Below are 16,445 nucleotides of genomic sequence, written 5' to 3'. Positions count from 1 at the left end.
CCAACGGCACGCCCGCAGACGAGCACATGGATCCTTAAGGGATCAGAGAAAAGGTTCCTTATGTGGGATCTCAAGGTCAGGGGTTTTTTGCGCTTGTAATGTGAGGGGCTGTGTCAATGATGCTCAATTGCAGTGACGGAGACTGGAGGGGGAGAGCGTGAGAAGCCTTGAAAAGGTTAGTGAACATGCTTGCTGTGTCAAGTTATGTTGGAGACGTTAGAGATGTTGTTTTGACAGCACTGCTGCAATCACGGTTCCCGACAAGGAAAGAAATGGGTGCTCTAAAAAGTTAAGAGAATTGCCGACACACAGAGCTGGACACACTGAATCCTGAAGGTGGGTGGCGTACAGTTGTGTTATACAGCCTGATACCAGGAGCTACGGGTGACTAAATCAAATTTCAAAGTCTAGTTCCTTAGTTTCACTAGCCACATTTCTACCACTGCAGAAAGTCTCCCCGAAGAGATTTAATAGATAATAAAAGTTCTTGAAAATACCTTCCTATCACTTACTCACCTTTTGGAAAATGTAACACACTTTGTGAAAAATTTCTTCTTGTAGTAGTACTCCACTAGATTCCCTTGAGCATAGACGTTCCCACGTTGCGCCGCTTCCTTCAAGCATTGCAGGGCAGCGTCCATATCCTGGCGGATGCCTTGCCCATAAAAGTACATGAGACCAAGTGCACCTTGGGATTCCAGATTTCCATTGCCACATGCTTCCGAATGCCAGTAAAATGCCTAAGGAAAAACACAGTCTTGTCATTGTATTTGTTGTTCACAAAAGCATGTAAGTAAAGGGATATTGGAAGGGAAATGTCATCTCCAATTGGAAGGTACTCATCTCTAGGAAACAGTTGTAGCCCCTTCCATGTATTTCAGGATGGCACCACAGTCACAGATGTAAAAGTGAGTGCTGGGCGAGCCTCCTGCTCTCCCCACAGCAGCTGCCGTCAATCTGGACACCCCACCAACCTCCACCCACCGGCAAGTGCCTGGCAGAGCATCAGTTGCTCCCTGGAGCAAGATCTGATTTCCAAAGAGTAAGAGTCACAAATATTAAAAAGCAGGAACTAAATGACCGGAACGCTTTGAGCCAGGCTTGCAGGGAGGCACAGTGGTCAGAGAAGAGCGGGCAGTGGGGTGCAGACGGTAGCTGTCAGGATAAAGGAGACAGATCCCGGGGTTAAAAACGGTGTCCTCATCAAGTACATTGGCTTCACACTTGCGCGCCTTGAAGGTGAGTTCACAAGTTCTTTGCCAGTGACTGCCTGGGACCCGAGTGGGGTGGGTTGTGCCATTAACCCCTTGTCCACCAGTGGGATCCAGCCCAGCCTGTTCTCCGACAGGCCGCCTCAGAAATGTTGCCGAAGCACAGCTGACGAAAAAGATTAATGTCTATAGAAATCGGAACGGAATTGAACGTGTAACTTTGTTTAGTCTACTTACTTTGTTTATTCCTCCCTCAGATCACATCACATCATTAACTTATTCACACTCGCATGATTTGGACCTTCATTGCAAGGCTCTCCGCTGCGTCTCTGTGATGCAGCACACAGTCTTTTGTAGAGGTGCCGCCAGAGTCCCCAACTGTGAATCGTGACGGGACAGGGCGCCGCCTCTCTCCTCTGGGGAGTGACTAGTGGGTCTGCCATGAGCAGCTCGGTGCCTACCCTCAGCGCCACCAGGGCTGCGTCGTCTACAAAACACCCTCACATCTATGCCAGGCTAGGTAGTAGTTAGAGATGAGCGAGAAGTAAGGACAATGATTCCATGTAGGTGTAAATGGTAGGCGCACAGAGTCCCAGTCAAGGAGGCGGCTACTGGTTGGAAAAATAGTGTGAACTAAAATGTAAAGTGTCCTTACGTGTCAAAGAAATGTAAAAGACAATCAAAAGGACATGCTAACTTCTCAACACATCCTCCCTAAATAGAACTGGTGAACTCTAAACGGAATGCTAGCGTTTAAGAAAGAAGTTACAAAGGGCAAATGTTACCTTTTCCAACTCTTTAGGTTCTTTGGTTGAGTAGTACAGCCCTAGCGTACTTTGAGCCTTCACACTAGCTTTTGGGTTTCCATTGTCTGCAGCAAAAAGCCAGAGTCTGAAAAAAGAAAGAGCAAGATAAAGTTATTCCTTGTGCCCGCATCCCATTGAAACCGAGTCGTCTTCCCTGGGAGATTACCTTTCAGCTTCCTCGGCTGACCGGTGAACGCCTCTTCCTTCATAATAAGCTCTTCCCAGGTTGTAAGCAGCTGCAAATTTTAAATGTCTTGCCTTGGGACATGGAGACTCAAGAATTTTCTTCATATATTGCACTCCTTTTTCCTTCCACAAAGGAAAAGAACAAAGAGCCCCAGTTTTTAGTTTTACCCAAACAAATTTCCCACTACTGTGGTGTGTTCACTTCCTGACATGGTGCATAATCTCATGAATCATCTCTGTCTAGGCGGCAGGATTGTCATGGAATGGGCAGGACTAGAGACAGCAAAGAAGTGACAATCCATTTCATGAGTAGACATGCACATGAGTCCAGGGACGGGAGAGATTGACTTAGCCTCTCTTTCAGTTTATAACTTCTCATCTCGATGCCTCCTTTTGTCCCTCTCCTTCCTCCAACCAGGTAACCCGTAGCCTAAATGAGCACTGTCTAAGGATACAGTTCTCAAGGACCTATCAAAATGCAAGAACAGCCAGCAACAACTTCCACATTTATAGTTCTTAGCATACACTCAGTGGGCCAGTGTCTATGCTTGTCTTCTCTGCAAGCTCATTAAGTGTACTCAGTGAGAATTTACATCCACCTGCTAATCGGATGACAGCTCTCACCAAGGACATTCTAACCAACAGCTCTCACCCAGGACATTCTAACCAACAGCAAAAAAGGATGCCCCCCTCCCCCAAAGAAGTCCATCCGACTCAAACTGTCAAACATTATTCAAAAGAGAAAAGGTATTCGTTGACAATTAAACACATTTTTGTATACCTGCATTCTAGCTTTTATCTCCTCATTGCCCCCACCAAGTGCCATTGCTGAGAAAACCCCAGGGACATAAGTAATAACAGTGTTTTACTTTTAGTGATTGCCTCATTACAACCACTCCTCACTTAATGACATGGTCAGATACACCTTCATCCTCAGTGTAACATCCTTGCTTTTCAATACTCTTTTTTTTTTTTGCTTTTCAATACTCTTAAGAAGTCCTTTGCAGCTGATTTACCCAGTACAGTGTGTCTTTTGGTCTCTTGACTGCTGCTTCTACGAGCATTGATTGTGGACCCAAGCACGACGAAATCCTTGGCAACTTGAACCTTTTCTCCACTGATCCTGATGTTCCTTATTGGTCCAGCTGGGAAGAGTTTGCACTTCTTGGCATGAGTGTGTAATCAATCCATACTGAAGGCCACCATCTCTGAGCTTCAGCAAGGGCTTCCAGGCCTCTTCCCTTTCAGCAAGCAAGGTCGTGTCATCTGCAGGTTGTGAAAACACCTTCCTCGGATTCTGATGCTACCACACTCTTCTCCCTATCATGCAGCCTCTCTGATGATTGGTTCTTGAACACGTGTGGTGAGAGGATACAGCCCTGTCCAACACCTTTCCTGCTTTCTAACCATGCCATATTCCCTTGTGCTGTTCACACGACTTCCGCTTGATCCATGGAACAATCAACTGTTCTGGAATTCCCATTCTCAACATTGTTAGCCACAGTTTATTATGGTCCACGCAGTCAAATGCCTTTGTTTAGTATGAAACACAAACATCTTTCTGGCATTTTCTGCTTCGAGCCAAGATCCATCTGACCGCAGCAGTGATGTCCCTTGCTGCGTGTCCTCTTCTGAATCCGGCCTCAGCTTCTGGCAGCTCCCTGTCGATGGGCTGCTGCCGCTGCTGTTGAATGATCTTAGCCACTCGTCTGTCGATTGGTCGTACTGTGGCGGTCTATGTGATGCTGGGAGCGCTGTCACTGGTCGTTTCCATGCCAGCAGTCACCCAGCGTGAACACCTCAGCAGAGCTTCCAGACTAAGAACAATGGACAACAAAGAAGGGCTTGACTCTTAAAACTGCATACTTCTATCGATTTATATACTTCTAGCCATTTAAGTGTTTATTTTCTTTACTCTTTTAACAGAGGAATTCACACAAGTAATGTTTGCTGGTTGTGATTTTAGGGAGCCCTGGTGATCTAGTGGCTAAAGTAGCCTGCCGCTAATCAAAGACAAGTGGTTCGAATCCACCAGCCGCTCAGCCTGAGAGAGAGCCACGGTGGCTGCTTTTGTAAAGACTGACCAGTCCAGGAAACTAGAGGCTTGGGAGGAATCAGAATTGAATCAACAGCAGTGGGTCTGGTTTTGACATTTTTTATATGGTTTGGTATTGATTGTGAGTTCTTTTTCAGACCTTTTTATATAAAAATGCTCAAGCATAAAAAGTAAATGAATAATAAACACATCTGTGCATCTATATATTCTCCACACGAAGCCAGGGGAGTTGGGTGTTCAAAGATGCCGAGGGAGGAGGGTGCTGAAGATGAACGAGGCCTGTAATTCACAACAAACACCGTTGCCAAGTGAGGGCAGTGATGAGAGGGAATCCACCTTCAGGCTAACGGCCCGGAGAGCTGCCGGATCCACACTGGAGCAGCTCTGCACACTGCTGGAGTCTGGGCGAGGAGGGGGCGCTTTGTGTGGACAGCGTGGTCCAAGTCTGCTTGTCAAGAGAAGAAACTAATGGGAGACGTGAGGTCAAGGACACGTTTCTTTCCAGGTTTTTGTAAAGGTACTGCTGGGCATGCCTGACAGGAATATTCCTATGAGTGGGTTTTTCAAAAGGCAAAAGTTAACAGTTTATTGCAATAAAAGAAAGGAATACTGCAGAAGTAACAGGCCTTCCGGTGAGTTAAAACAATTATGAAATGATGGATTCTAGGTAAGAGAAACAAATGCATACCTACATTGGGGGGATTATTTTATAAATCTATAGATTCCTTAAAAGGGGAAACTATATATAATTAATTGGCAGAGAAGTAAGACACGTTATAATCCCCCATTGGAAAGAGAATTACTTAGCAACATTCACTGAGGTTTTCCTCCTTGGTAATTGGACGGACTAATTTTGCCATCTTGTATTCCTATATCTATGAATATCCAAGGTAGACATTCCGAATGGATAAGACATTCAGGGGCCCTGGTGGTAAAGTGCTTATGCACTGGGCTGCCAACCACAAAGACAGCAGTTTGAAACCACCAGCTGCTCCTTGAGAGAAAGATGGGCCTTCTGCTCCTGTAGAGAGCTTTAGTGTCAGACACTCACAGCAGTTGTGCCCTGTCCTGTAGGAGAGCTTTGGGTCAGCATTGACTCTGACAATGAGGGTTTTGTTTGTTTGTTTGTTTGTTTTTAAGAAGAAACCTACAAACAAATAAAATAGAAAAATCTCTCAATAGATGAGGTAGAGTAGGTTTCAGAGATTCTACTTGTCTTTTTGATGGTAAAAAGTAAAGTTCTTTTGTACTGTCCTCTACTGTACCTTCTTAATGCTCAGAAGACAACCCTCTTCAGCTCTGTAAGGCCTGAACCCAACTAAAGAATAGAAAACATTCACATAAAACTCTTACCTTCTAATAATATTTTAAAATATTTTTTAAAATGTGTACATGATTGCTGAAGACAAAATGGGTGAATAAGCAAAAGTGAAGAAAGCTGATGGTGCTCAGCTATCAAAAGATACGGCATCTGGGGTCTTAAAGACTTGAAGATAAATAAGCGGCCCTCTGACTGAGAAGCAACAAAGCCCATGTGGAAGAAGCACACTAGTCTTAAGTGATCATTAGGTGTCAATGGGATAAGCTATCTGTCATCAAAAAATCATACCAATGTGAATGAGGGGGAGCACAGAGTGGAGACCCAAAGCCCATCTGTAGACAATTGGACATCCCCTTACAGAAGAGTCACAAGGAAAGGATGAACCAGTCAGGGTGCAGCATAACACCGAAAAAACATACAACTTTCCTCTAGTTCTTTAATGCTTCCTTCCCTCCAATAACGTGACCCAAATTCTACTTTACAAATCTGACTAGACCAGATCATGTACACTGGTACAGATAAGAGCTGGAAATAGGAATCCAGGACAGATAAACCCCTCAGAATCAATAATGAGAGTAGTGATAGCAGGAGGGTAGACGTAAGTTGGGAGGAGAAAGGTGGAACTGATCACAATGATCTATATATAACCCCCTCCCAGGGATACAGACAACAGAAAAGTAGGTAAAGGGAGACATTGGTCAGTGTAAGACATGAAAAACTAATAATTTATAAATTATCAAGGGTTCCTGAAAGAGGGAGAGGGGATGGGGAGGGAAGGGGGAAAATGAGCTGATAACCAAGGGCTCAAGTAGAAAAAATGTTATGAAAATATGATGGCAACAAATGTACAAATGTGCTTGACACGATGGATTATAGACTGTGATAAGAGCTGTACGAGCCCCCAATAAAATGATTTTTTAATTGTGTGTATACATATACTGTCATCAAGTTAATTCTGACTCATAGTGACCCTGAATAGAATTTCCGAGACTCTGAATCTTCATGTATGCAAATAGCCTCAAAGAACATACCGTATATACTCGTAGAAGCCGAGTTTTTCAGCATAAAAAATGTGCTGAAAACCGGGTTCGGCTTATACACGGGTCAATGGTACCTACCCCAGTGAGGTGTACATCTCGCTGGAGCCCCCTCCCCCGAGGTAGCGGGATGAGCACCCACGGGTGATTGCCGTTTCTCCGCTGTTCATTCAAAGCCCCACTGACACTGCAGGGCTTTGAATGTTTGTTTACTCACATCTAACCAATCAGAGCCGTGTTATGACGTGGATCTTTGAATAAGCCTTTTAAAGACTGTGTGTGAAGGATGTGGCATGAATGGATGTCATCTGGTCAAGCCCGACTAACAAAAGGAGGAAATCTCATGAAGCCTGACATAGAGTTAATAGCAAAGTGGGTTTGAGATGCATGGGAAGACATTCCAGAAGACATGGTGCGATGTGCCTTCCAGAAATGTAGTATTAGTAATGCTATGGATGGCAGTGAAGACTGCGCTTTGTATGAAAATGACAGCAATGATGGTGATGACGGCGATCTCAGTGAGGACAGCGTCTATGATGACCTCACACCAGCTGAAGCTGCATTGGGATATGGATGATGATGAGGAATCCAGTTTTGAAGGACTTTTAACTCTTTACATTTTAGCTTGGTTGCTGATTGAGCTCAGGAATAGTACTCTTAAGGTATCATTGTTGATAGCTTATTGTTTTTGTTGAACCTATTTTCCACTTACTGTACTGGTTTACTAATGTTAAATGACTTGTTATCCTTTTATTTATGTTTTTGATTTAAAATAAATATTTAAATACATTACCCCACTGATGTCTCAATTTTGAGTAATTTTAGTTTCATTTGTTTTGATTATTGAAACTAGCCAATAGCTTCTGCATTTTCCACCCTAGGCTTATACTCCAGTCAATCAGTTCTGGGCTTATACTCGGGTCAGCTTATATTCGAGTATATATGGTATATTTTTCTTTCTTTTATATATACTATGTATTTAATATTTATATAGTACATATATGGCATGTGTGTTATGATAGTACCTATTTTGAGTAGCTTTTTAGGGATGAGTGGTCTGTGCAAGATGCACAGTTGGATACAGTGGGTAGTCTGGGCCAAGAAACAGGGTCAGGTCACATGAAATGTCCCTATGACATGCCAGTGACCCTATGAAAAATAATTGCCCAAACACACGTAAAAAACTGTAAGTTCATGTCGCAGTTTCCACCGACTCCATAAGGGAGTAAAATACCATGAAAACGATGCTTAGAGAGCGAGAGCGTCTCCTGGGACTGCAGATGCAAAAGACCCACCACGAAGGCTCTCAGGGGTGGCGTTTCCTTTTACATCATTCACTGTGACCTTCTACTCCCATGCTCCTTTGCTTCATTTCTAAGAAAGAGCTTATAATAATTCTTAACTACAGAAGAAAAAATGTTTATCTGGTCAGTTGTAGAAAAAAACATGCGTTACTTTACCCTTAAAGTCTATCATGTACGCTAACATTCATCTTGTACTCTATTCGTTACAGTAACTGTTGCTGGTTGTTATGACCTTTCAGAAACACATTGACTGCTATTCCTGAGGCACGTCTGGGTGGGTTCAAACTGCCACCTTTAGCTCCGCTGTCAAGCACTTAATCATTGTGACAACGCACACTCATAGTGTCTGTTGTTAGGCGCCATCAAGTCCGTTCTGACTCCTAGCGACCTTCTGTACAACAGAAGGAAGCACTCCCCCATCCTGCACCACGCTGCTCACAATCCTCCTTAGAACTTACTGTTGCTGCCACTGTTGATCTATGTAGCTGGATACTGGCATGCAGTCCCATCAATGTCCACTAGAGGGTTGTAGTTTCATGTTTTGCCTCCCTCCCCTCCCCCTTCCAAGTTCCATGAGTAGGCAGGCACAAAAAGAAACAGTGCCCTCTGACAGGTCCATGGCCCCATACAAAGCCATGTCAAAGCAGACGTTAGTCATAGCTACTGGCAGGACGGAACATTTTCTAGGTACATCAGAGAATTAGAAGAGTCTAATTGAACCTTCAAGTTGTATAATTACAATAATGCATTGTATTTATTTCTGAGCAGGTATACCATATGAAGTATATATATATTTTTTCTCCTTAAGATATGTTGTTATACAAATAAATGAAAAAAAAACATTACCATAGAGTTGATTCCAACTATAGTGACCATATAGGAACAAGGAGAACTGCACCGTGGACTTCCTGAGGCTGTAATCTTTTCAGGAGCAGACAGCCTCAGCTTTCTCCTGTGGAACAGCTGGTGAGTTCGAACTGCTGACTTTTGGGTTATCAGAGCAATATTGACCTCACAGTGCCGCTTGGACTCCTTTTAGTGCCATAGATACTTTGATGATTTACTCAGTACATTAAAATGCCACCTGGTCTGAAGTCACACTACTTGAAGGAAATTTCTATAATTTTGAGGAAATATTTTAACATGTCAGATATTCTGTTAACTAGGAGACTTCCGCTCAAAAAAGAAATCTGAAACTCACTTCTTACCCACTAGTCCCTCAGTGTACTGACCTCGCAAAGGAAGAATTATGTGTCCCTTCTGATGTTGACCTACCCCGTCTGCTTTACCAGCCTCTTGGATGAACATGGAGTCCCCAACTTGACCCAGATGCAGTTCCAGTAGAGCGACCCCCATGCACATTCGTAAGAGGGGGTACCTTCCTGGAAAATTACCCGCCTCCAGCATTTGGGAAGAGCCATTAAATGAAAACTTACCAAAAGTTCACGTAAAAAGAGATTCATTCTTTTTAGTAGCCAAACTTAAATCTGGAAGGGGTTGGAGTTAGGGGTGGAGAGGGACAAAGAAGATAATTTTGTTTTTCCACACAAATGTCAAAATGACCTCTGATAAACTTTAAAGTGCCAAAAGTTCAGACACCATTAAAATATAAGGATGGAGAGATAGTATTAAAATATGTTTTAATTATGTCAAATACTCCCATGTAAAACAAAATGACGGTGGAGGGGAAAAGGCAAAAACGAAAACAAGAAACAACTTACAGCATCTTGAGTCGTCCCCAGCCCATCATAATACATGACTCCTAGTTGGTAAATTGCTTGATGATCATTTTCCTTGATCTCTTCAAATTGTTCCAACGCTTCGTCATACCATCCCTACGAATCCCCAAAAAGAGTGCTATTATTGTACTTTCAAACTAATCCCAACCAAATGTTCCGTTCCCATCTTACAGTGAGTTGAGCGGTACAAAAGATAACATCAGATTTGTGGGACTTTCCAGTAAGTCAGGGACAACACATGGCTACCGCAGAACATCAATGAAACCGACCCTGCGTGTGACAACTGCACAGTTATGCTGTCAGGAGAGCCCAGTCCCTGGAGAAGGACATGGTGCTTGGAAAAGCAGAGGCGCAGCAAACAAGAGGAAGACCCTCCACCAGAGGGATTGTCACTGGCGGCGGCAATGGGCTCAGACTTAAGACCAGGCAGTGTTTGGTCCTGTTGTCCCTAGGGTCAGTGTGAGTCGGAACCGGCCCCATCATTCCACAGGACAACTGAAGACAGTGACCAGAGGTGAGTCCCTTAGACTCTTCATTACAACCTCAGCTCAGGCCGAACTCACAAGCTGATGGCTCGGAGTCCCACTCACAGAGTCACCTGGCTTCCTGCACACTAGTGCGGGGTGGGAAACTGGTCAGTGAGGAGCCAATGTCTCAGGGAAAGTCCGAGCATCCGGAAGGTGACCACGCTGTCCCATGCTCATCAGCTTTGCCATTTTCTAGCTGGGGAGCAGACGTGGAAACGGACACATTTCTCTAGCATCCTCTTCTGGCCACTCTCCCATCAAAGTGGAAATGCCGTGCCATTTATCTAAGGTCCCTCACTCATTGGAAGACTGACAGTAATGTGCCAAGGTGAAGGGACGAACACCTTCACCTGGCCGGCAATGAATGCCTTCTGCGATGGCGCGGCAGAGCTGCGATGGTGGAAACCAGCGCCTTCGGGAGTTGGACGTGGACCACCCGGCTAGAGAAACAGAACTTGGGAGAAACGTGCAAACAAGGGGATATCTCTCTGCACAAATGATAATCCGTCATCAAATTGATAAGAAAACAATAGCAAAATGCCAACAACAATCGACACTAAAAAGCAACGAGGGAATGCAAGAACGAGCTCGTTCCAAAATTGATTGTGGTGATGATCGCGCTCTTTCTAAGGAGGTCAAGCGGTGGAGTCGGTGCTATGTGCAGTCGATGCCAGTAAAACGGTGTAAAAGGCAGCGAGGCAGTAGGCTGTGAGAGACTGGCTCAGTGAATGAGCTGTGGAGCATGCTTTCTGGCGCTCTTTGCCGGGATGGGGGAGTGTGAAGGAGAGCAAGAGAAAGAAGCACTTCGAGTTTTCACTCTGAAGTGTCCATCACATGCTGACAGACCTCAGGGGCATGCCTGCGACCCGGAAGGGGAATCTAGACTCTCACACGAAGTCCTTACCTTGGAGCATGTCTACTCAGTTGGCTGATGCGTGTCTCAAACATAATATGGCCTGAAAATGAAACTATGGTACTCATTTCCCCTACAAAATGAACTTCGCCCACTGCCCACACATCTGTATTTTTCAGTCTGTGGTATCATGATTCAGTGATTATTTTAAATAAACTCAACCCCATCTGCACTGCCGCTACCCTGGCAAGGCCAGCCTTCGACTGGACTAGTACGACAGCCTCCTAAAGGCATCTGTGCACACTGTACATTCAAAAATATTTTAAAATGTGCTTGTTTATTTGAATTATGTAATATTTATAAAATGCTTTTCTATGAATCATCACTGAAGACCCGGATTCTTATCTAGACATGAAAAGTACTTTCCCTGTTCCCATACAGAGGAAACCGGGAGGGGCCTCTCTAGTTTATTGTGCTGGGGTGTCCTGAGAAGTGCGTCCAGGAGAAGGGCCCAGTAGACTCAGTTTTATGAGGAAGTGTCCGCTACCTCCTTACCACTGGTACCAGCATATTACTCAAAGCCTCGAACATAATCGATAGCATTGGATGGTATGTCCCTACTGTAACATGCAATGAACTTTACAAGAAAATTGTCACGCTCACCTAACAGCATTAGAGGACATGAGAACAAAGAAATGGTACCTCTTCAAAATACAGTTGACCTCGTAGGAAATATGCCAGAGGGTCCCCATTTCTTATTCTTTCCAGCAATAGCTGCAATGCCTTATCCACCAGATGCGCATGGGTGTAATGATCTAATTGGGAACAACAAAAAAACAAATATTTCCGTGTTTCATCATGCAACAAGAATGTTCTTGCCTATAATAACAAACTGCATAGAATTCATTGAACTTTGTCCATCTCAGTTAGTTCTCATGTCTAAAACCGGCCTCCTTAACTCCACAAAAAAGAATTAAGTTCAAATTTGCCACAAAAGTAGGGGAAGCGTTTTCAAATGTGTCCTCTGAACCTCCAGGTAAACCTTAGGAAGTATGACCTTCTGAAGAATTTTTCGGACCTTTGGCACCAATATAAAGTTCTGACTTCAACCACGTTTGCCTGTTCTTCGCTTCTCGATGTGTCTTGTCTCCATGCTTTTTCTCAGACTAATTCCTTGACCCAGAATTCCCTCCTGTTCAGTTCAACCCAATATACAACCATCTCATTAAAATAAACCTCTTCTTAAACTACCATGCTCTTTCGCTACCTACAACACATACGCAATGTCTGCTGGCACTGACCAGGCACTTACCACATCATCCTGTGGTTTTATCGTTGCCATACAGACACTTCTCTGCCCTCAAATTAGGATGTAAATGCCTTCCAACGATTGCTAACGTCTTATAGCATACGTGCTTCAAAGTGCCTAACACCGAGCCAGGTATAAGCAGGAAATGCTGGTTTACTTATTTTCAGTTACCCTGTTCACTGCCCAGCAGAAACCCAGGCAGTGAAGTTGAAGTCTAAGCACCGGTTGCAATTTGGGCAAAGCTGCCCTGTAGTTCAAGTCTTCTTTTTAGCCTTTACCTGTACCTGCCTTCTAGCCAGCTAGCCACCCCCGTCAAGGATGGTTTTAACTCTATATGCAAAAAAAGTAACGCACTGCTGTCCTTAATAGAAATGGCACCTGACCTCTTTCTTCTAGAAGGCTCTCCACAGGTGCTGAACGTAAAACCAGGGTCAGCATCTCCTGGTGAGATCACTCTACTGATGGATGACTTGATAGCAGAGAAACATTTAGCAATTAATTATCTTGTGGGAAGGCTAGAAAGGACTGGAAAATTAGCCCATGCCTTGAAAGCATTCCAGCACACACTTCTGGTCTCTGGTTAGCACGGGCCTACACAATTCACTTTAGGTGAAAATTTTCCCAAGAAAGAGTAAACATCAAGACTTGTACCCTCCTCTCCCTGGGTCCACTTTTGGTTCTTAACAGCATCCTGGGTTGTGATTGAGGGATACATGGAGTTTGTGGGCAACTTTTCACTGGATAACATCATCCTGCTGCCACGACGTGTGTTCTGTAACGAGAACAGGATATCAGGTGGTGAGAGAGCTGCCCCAGAAGAGTGCAGAACAGCCATCCCACTCTTCTTTGGCACCCAGTCATGCACTTGAAATGTCTTATCTGAAACTTTGGGTCGGAGTCTGGGGATACAAAGTACGCTTCCTCACTGCCTGCGCCCTGAGATACCAGCTTTAAAAGGCAAGTGATCATTTCCAGGAAACCCAGGCCTGCCATAGCTTTGCTCCCTGTTTCCATGGCGTGGAATTGATGGAGGGGCCTGTTTGTCAGTCCTCTCTGTCTGTGCTGCATTGGGTGACCTTGGCCATCCATACAGTCCCTGTGCACTTGGAGGGTCTTTCTGCCTTGTGCTGAGGCTCGTCAGACCAATCCATCTCAAAGGTAGTCAAGCGTTTGTCTAGTTTACCTGGGAATACACTTGATTTAGCTCTGTTGCTCAGCTTTACCTCCCCGTCTGTATTGGATTGCCATGTTGTAAGGTGGATCACAGCTGAATGGTAAATCGGAGCCTTCATATAAAACGTAGAGGCCACCTCATTTTGGATGACAGAGTCCAGATTGGCCCAGACTGAGGATAGTGAGACAGCAAACTGAGTTGTTGCTATGCTTTTTTTGTTGACTCCTGGACATTCTACTGCTACAGCTTACTTTCACCAATCAAAAACCAAGCTTCTACTAAAGGATCCTGATTGGTGGTCAAGAGAAGAACTCAAAAGGTCCTTACTGTGATTGGAAAGCAATGTTTATAGTTATATAATGTTAATTTGATTCAAAACATATTTCATCAATGAGAATGAAGTGCGGAAAATGAAAGCCCACTATAATCAAGGTTATTATAACTCATGGTGACCCCATAGGACAGAGCAAAACTGCTCCATAGGGTTTCTGAGCCTATAGAGCAGCTAGTAAATTTGAACCACCAACTTTCAGTTTCTGGAAATGCAGGAAAGGGATTAAATGTGTTGTTTAATCTGGGGGAAATTATTGAACTATTTTTGAGACTATGAAATAGTTATTGAATTTACTGTCTTAAGAGCCAAGTTCCTTACCTAAGTTTGGAATTTGAGCTAGAGGATTTCAAAATGTTTTGTCCTCAATAAACCACTATTTCAAAACTGTGTGAGTCTAAAACTTTTAAGTTTGAATTGGTGAGTTTAAAAGTTTATAGTAAACTGTAAGGTTATGATCTTTAGAAGAAAACCACTCAAATAGGATGAGGTAGATAGAATTAGAAGTTACTGTTCAGAAACTTCATGTAGAAGTTTTTATTTGATTGAAGATATTAACCCAGGGTGACACTGCTGTATCCAGAAGACTAAGAAAACCCCTCTCATGTCCAGGGAAACAAAATCAGAAATCAATACGCTGCCCCATTTAAATTCATGGTGCCTTCTGTGGCAATAATACTGTACTTTCTTTTTGTTTCTTTTTTTGAAAAGTGTTGGAAAGAGTCTAAAAGGATAAAGATTTCCAAGAGGAAGTACAGAGCACTGAAAGAAGGTAGAACATGAGAGTGAGAGAGGAAAGTAAAAGGAAATAGAGGAAAGAACTATGAATCAAAAGACATTTATAGATGTATAAACATAGGCACGTACATATATACATATATTAACATAAAATGACATAGGTCTATGTACATATATTTATAGGTTAAGTGTGAAGGTAGCAGATGGACATTGGGCCTCTACTCAAGTCCTCCCTCAACGCAAGAACACTTTGCTCTAATAACCTGGCCTTCTGTGATGCTCACCTTTCCAACAAGATCGCTGAAAAGAAATTGGGTGCATAAGCTAATTAATGAGGAAAGCTGATTGTGCCCGACTATTACAAGATATCACACCTGGGGTCTTAAAGGCTTGAAGATAAACAAGAAGTCATCTATCAGGGAAGCAACACAGCCCAAGAGGTAACATAAATGGAAGAAAGGTTGAAGTTGCAAAAGATTCTGTTTTGCTTGGACACACCATCAATGCTCACAGAAGTACCAGCCAAGAGACCAAAAGACACATTGCTTTGGGGAAATCAGCAGCACAAGACCTCTTTAGAGTATTGAAAAGCAAGGATGTTACATTGAGGACTAAGGTGCACCTGCTCCAAGCCTTGGTTTCTCCACTGGCTCATATGCATGTGAAAGTGGGACATTGAATAAGGAAGACCGAAGAAGCATCAATGCATTCGAATGGTGGAGCTGGAGAAGAATGTCGAAAGTACCGTGGACTGCTGAAAGGACACACCAACCTTAGAAGATACATGGCCCTGTGCTCACTAGGGGCAAGATGGCAGGGCTTCATCTCACAAACGTTGGACACAGTCACTATAGACCGGTCCCTGGAGAAGGACATCATGTTTGGTCAAGTAGAGGCACAGCAACAAAAGGGTAGGCTCTGGTCAAACTGGATGGACATACTGGCTGCGACAATGGGCTCAAGCACAGGAACAGGATGGCACCGTGCCATGTTTCATTGTGTTGTGCAGAGAGTTACTATGGGCTGGAGCCAACTCAGCGCCACCTAATAACAGCACTACAATCACAAACACGAGTTACGAGGATTTTAATCCAGAGTTCAGGTAGCAAAATACAGGAGTTAAACAATCGCTTCTCGGCCTTTTGGCTAAGATCAAGTGTAAAATACAGGAGTTAAACTCTGTCACGTATAGTAATTGCTCATTCCCCTCAAAGCATGGCTCCAGTTGAGGAAAGACGTGGGGTAATAAACGCGACTAAAATCTCTGGCAACACAAATTTAAATGGACTTGTTCTAAGGACTATGAGAGAATCACATCAAACAGAAGCATTGGATCTTTGACAAAAGAATTGTGAGCAGACTGGTAGGGTTGGTTGGTTATAGCCATAGGCAACTTAAAGAGAACATAGAAAGCCAGCCATTGAATCTGCTAACGTGTATGTGTTTGTGCAGAAATTTAGAAAAGCTGGCAATAGCAGTAAAGCCATGTTACGAGCCTTAAGGATAATTGAGATCCTTAAGGTCCATGAAAGTGGCTACATTAAAAAAAAAAAAGAGAACATAGAACGTAATGGCATCATTTCACCCCAATTTTGCTCTTTTCTAGGCCCAGGCTATCGTCCCAGGCAGTTCTAGAACATTTGGCCTGGCTCCACTCTGCTGAGACGCCTAATCAAAGAACAGCTTTGGCAAAGCCTTGGCTGTGTTTTGGAGATAGTATATTATTACTGGCGATGGCCGGGCGAGGGCATGCCTGGGACTGGGTAATGGAAAAGATGGCTTGAGTTGAAGAGGCCCAAGCACTGAAATATTGAGAACCAGAACTGGAAGGTGAATGTAGAGAAGTGAATGCT

General features: G+C 43.7%; 1 protein-coding gene and 1 non-coding gene across 2 annotated transcripts in view; one reads left to right on the top strand and one right to left on the bottom strand.

Moving 5' to 3' along the window:
* Positions 1-16,445, bottom strand: part of LRP2BP (LRP2 binding protein) — a 40,447-nt gene that overhangs the window by 8,385 nt on the left and 15,617 nt on the right. Inside the window, exons 2-7 of the mRNA XM_075556816.1 lie at positions 13,001-13,121; positions 11,743-11,855; positions 9,643-9,756; positions 2,184-2,326; positions 1,997-2,102; positions 517-740 (exon numbers count right to left, since the gene is read on the bottom strand). Coding sequence (XP_075412931.1) covers positions 517-740; positions 1,997-2,102; positions 2,184-2,326; positions 9,643-9,756; positions 11,743-11,855; positions 13,001-13,100 — 800 coding nt within the window. The 5' untranslated portion in view covers positions 13,101-13,121. The remainder of the gene's footprint in view (positions 1-516; positions 741-1,996; positions 2,103-2,183; positions 2,327-9,642; positions 9,757-11,742; positions 11,856-13,000; positions 13,122-16,445) is intronic.
* LOC142455887 (small nucleolar RNA SNORA33) lies at positions 16,003-16,135 on the top strand. Its single transcript, XR_012785997.1, has one exon. It is a non-coding gene; the product is annotated as a small nucleolar RNA SNORA33 (small nucleolar RNA).

The sequence above is a fragment of the Tenrec ecaudatus genome, chromosome 8, assembly GCF_050624435.1.
Source record: "Tenrec ecaudatus isolate mTenEca1 chromosome 8, mTenEca1.hap1, whole genome shotgun sequence".
Lineage (NCBI taxonomy): Eukaryota > Metazoa > Chordata > Mammalia > Afrosoricida > Tenrecidae > Tenrec > Tenrec ecaudatus.
The sequence above is the reverse complement of the archived record's forward strand: the minus strand, read 5'-3'. Positions and strand labels throughout refer to the sequence as shown.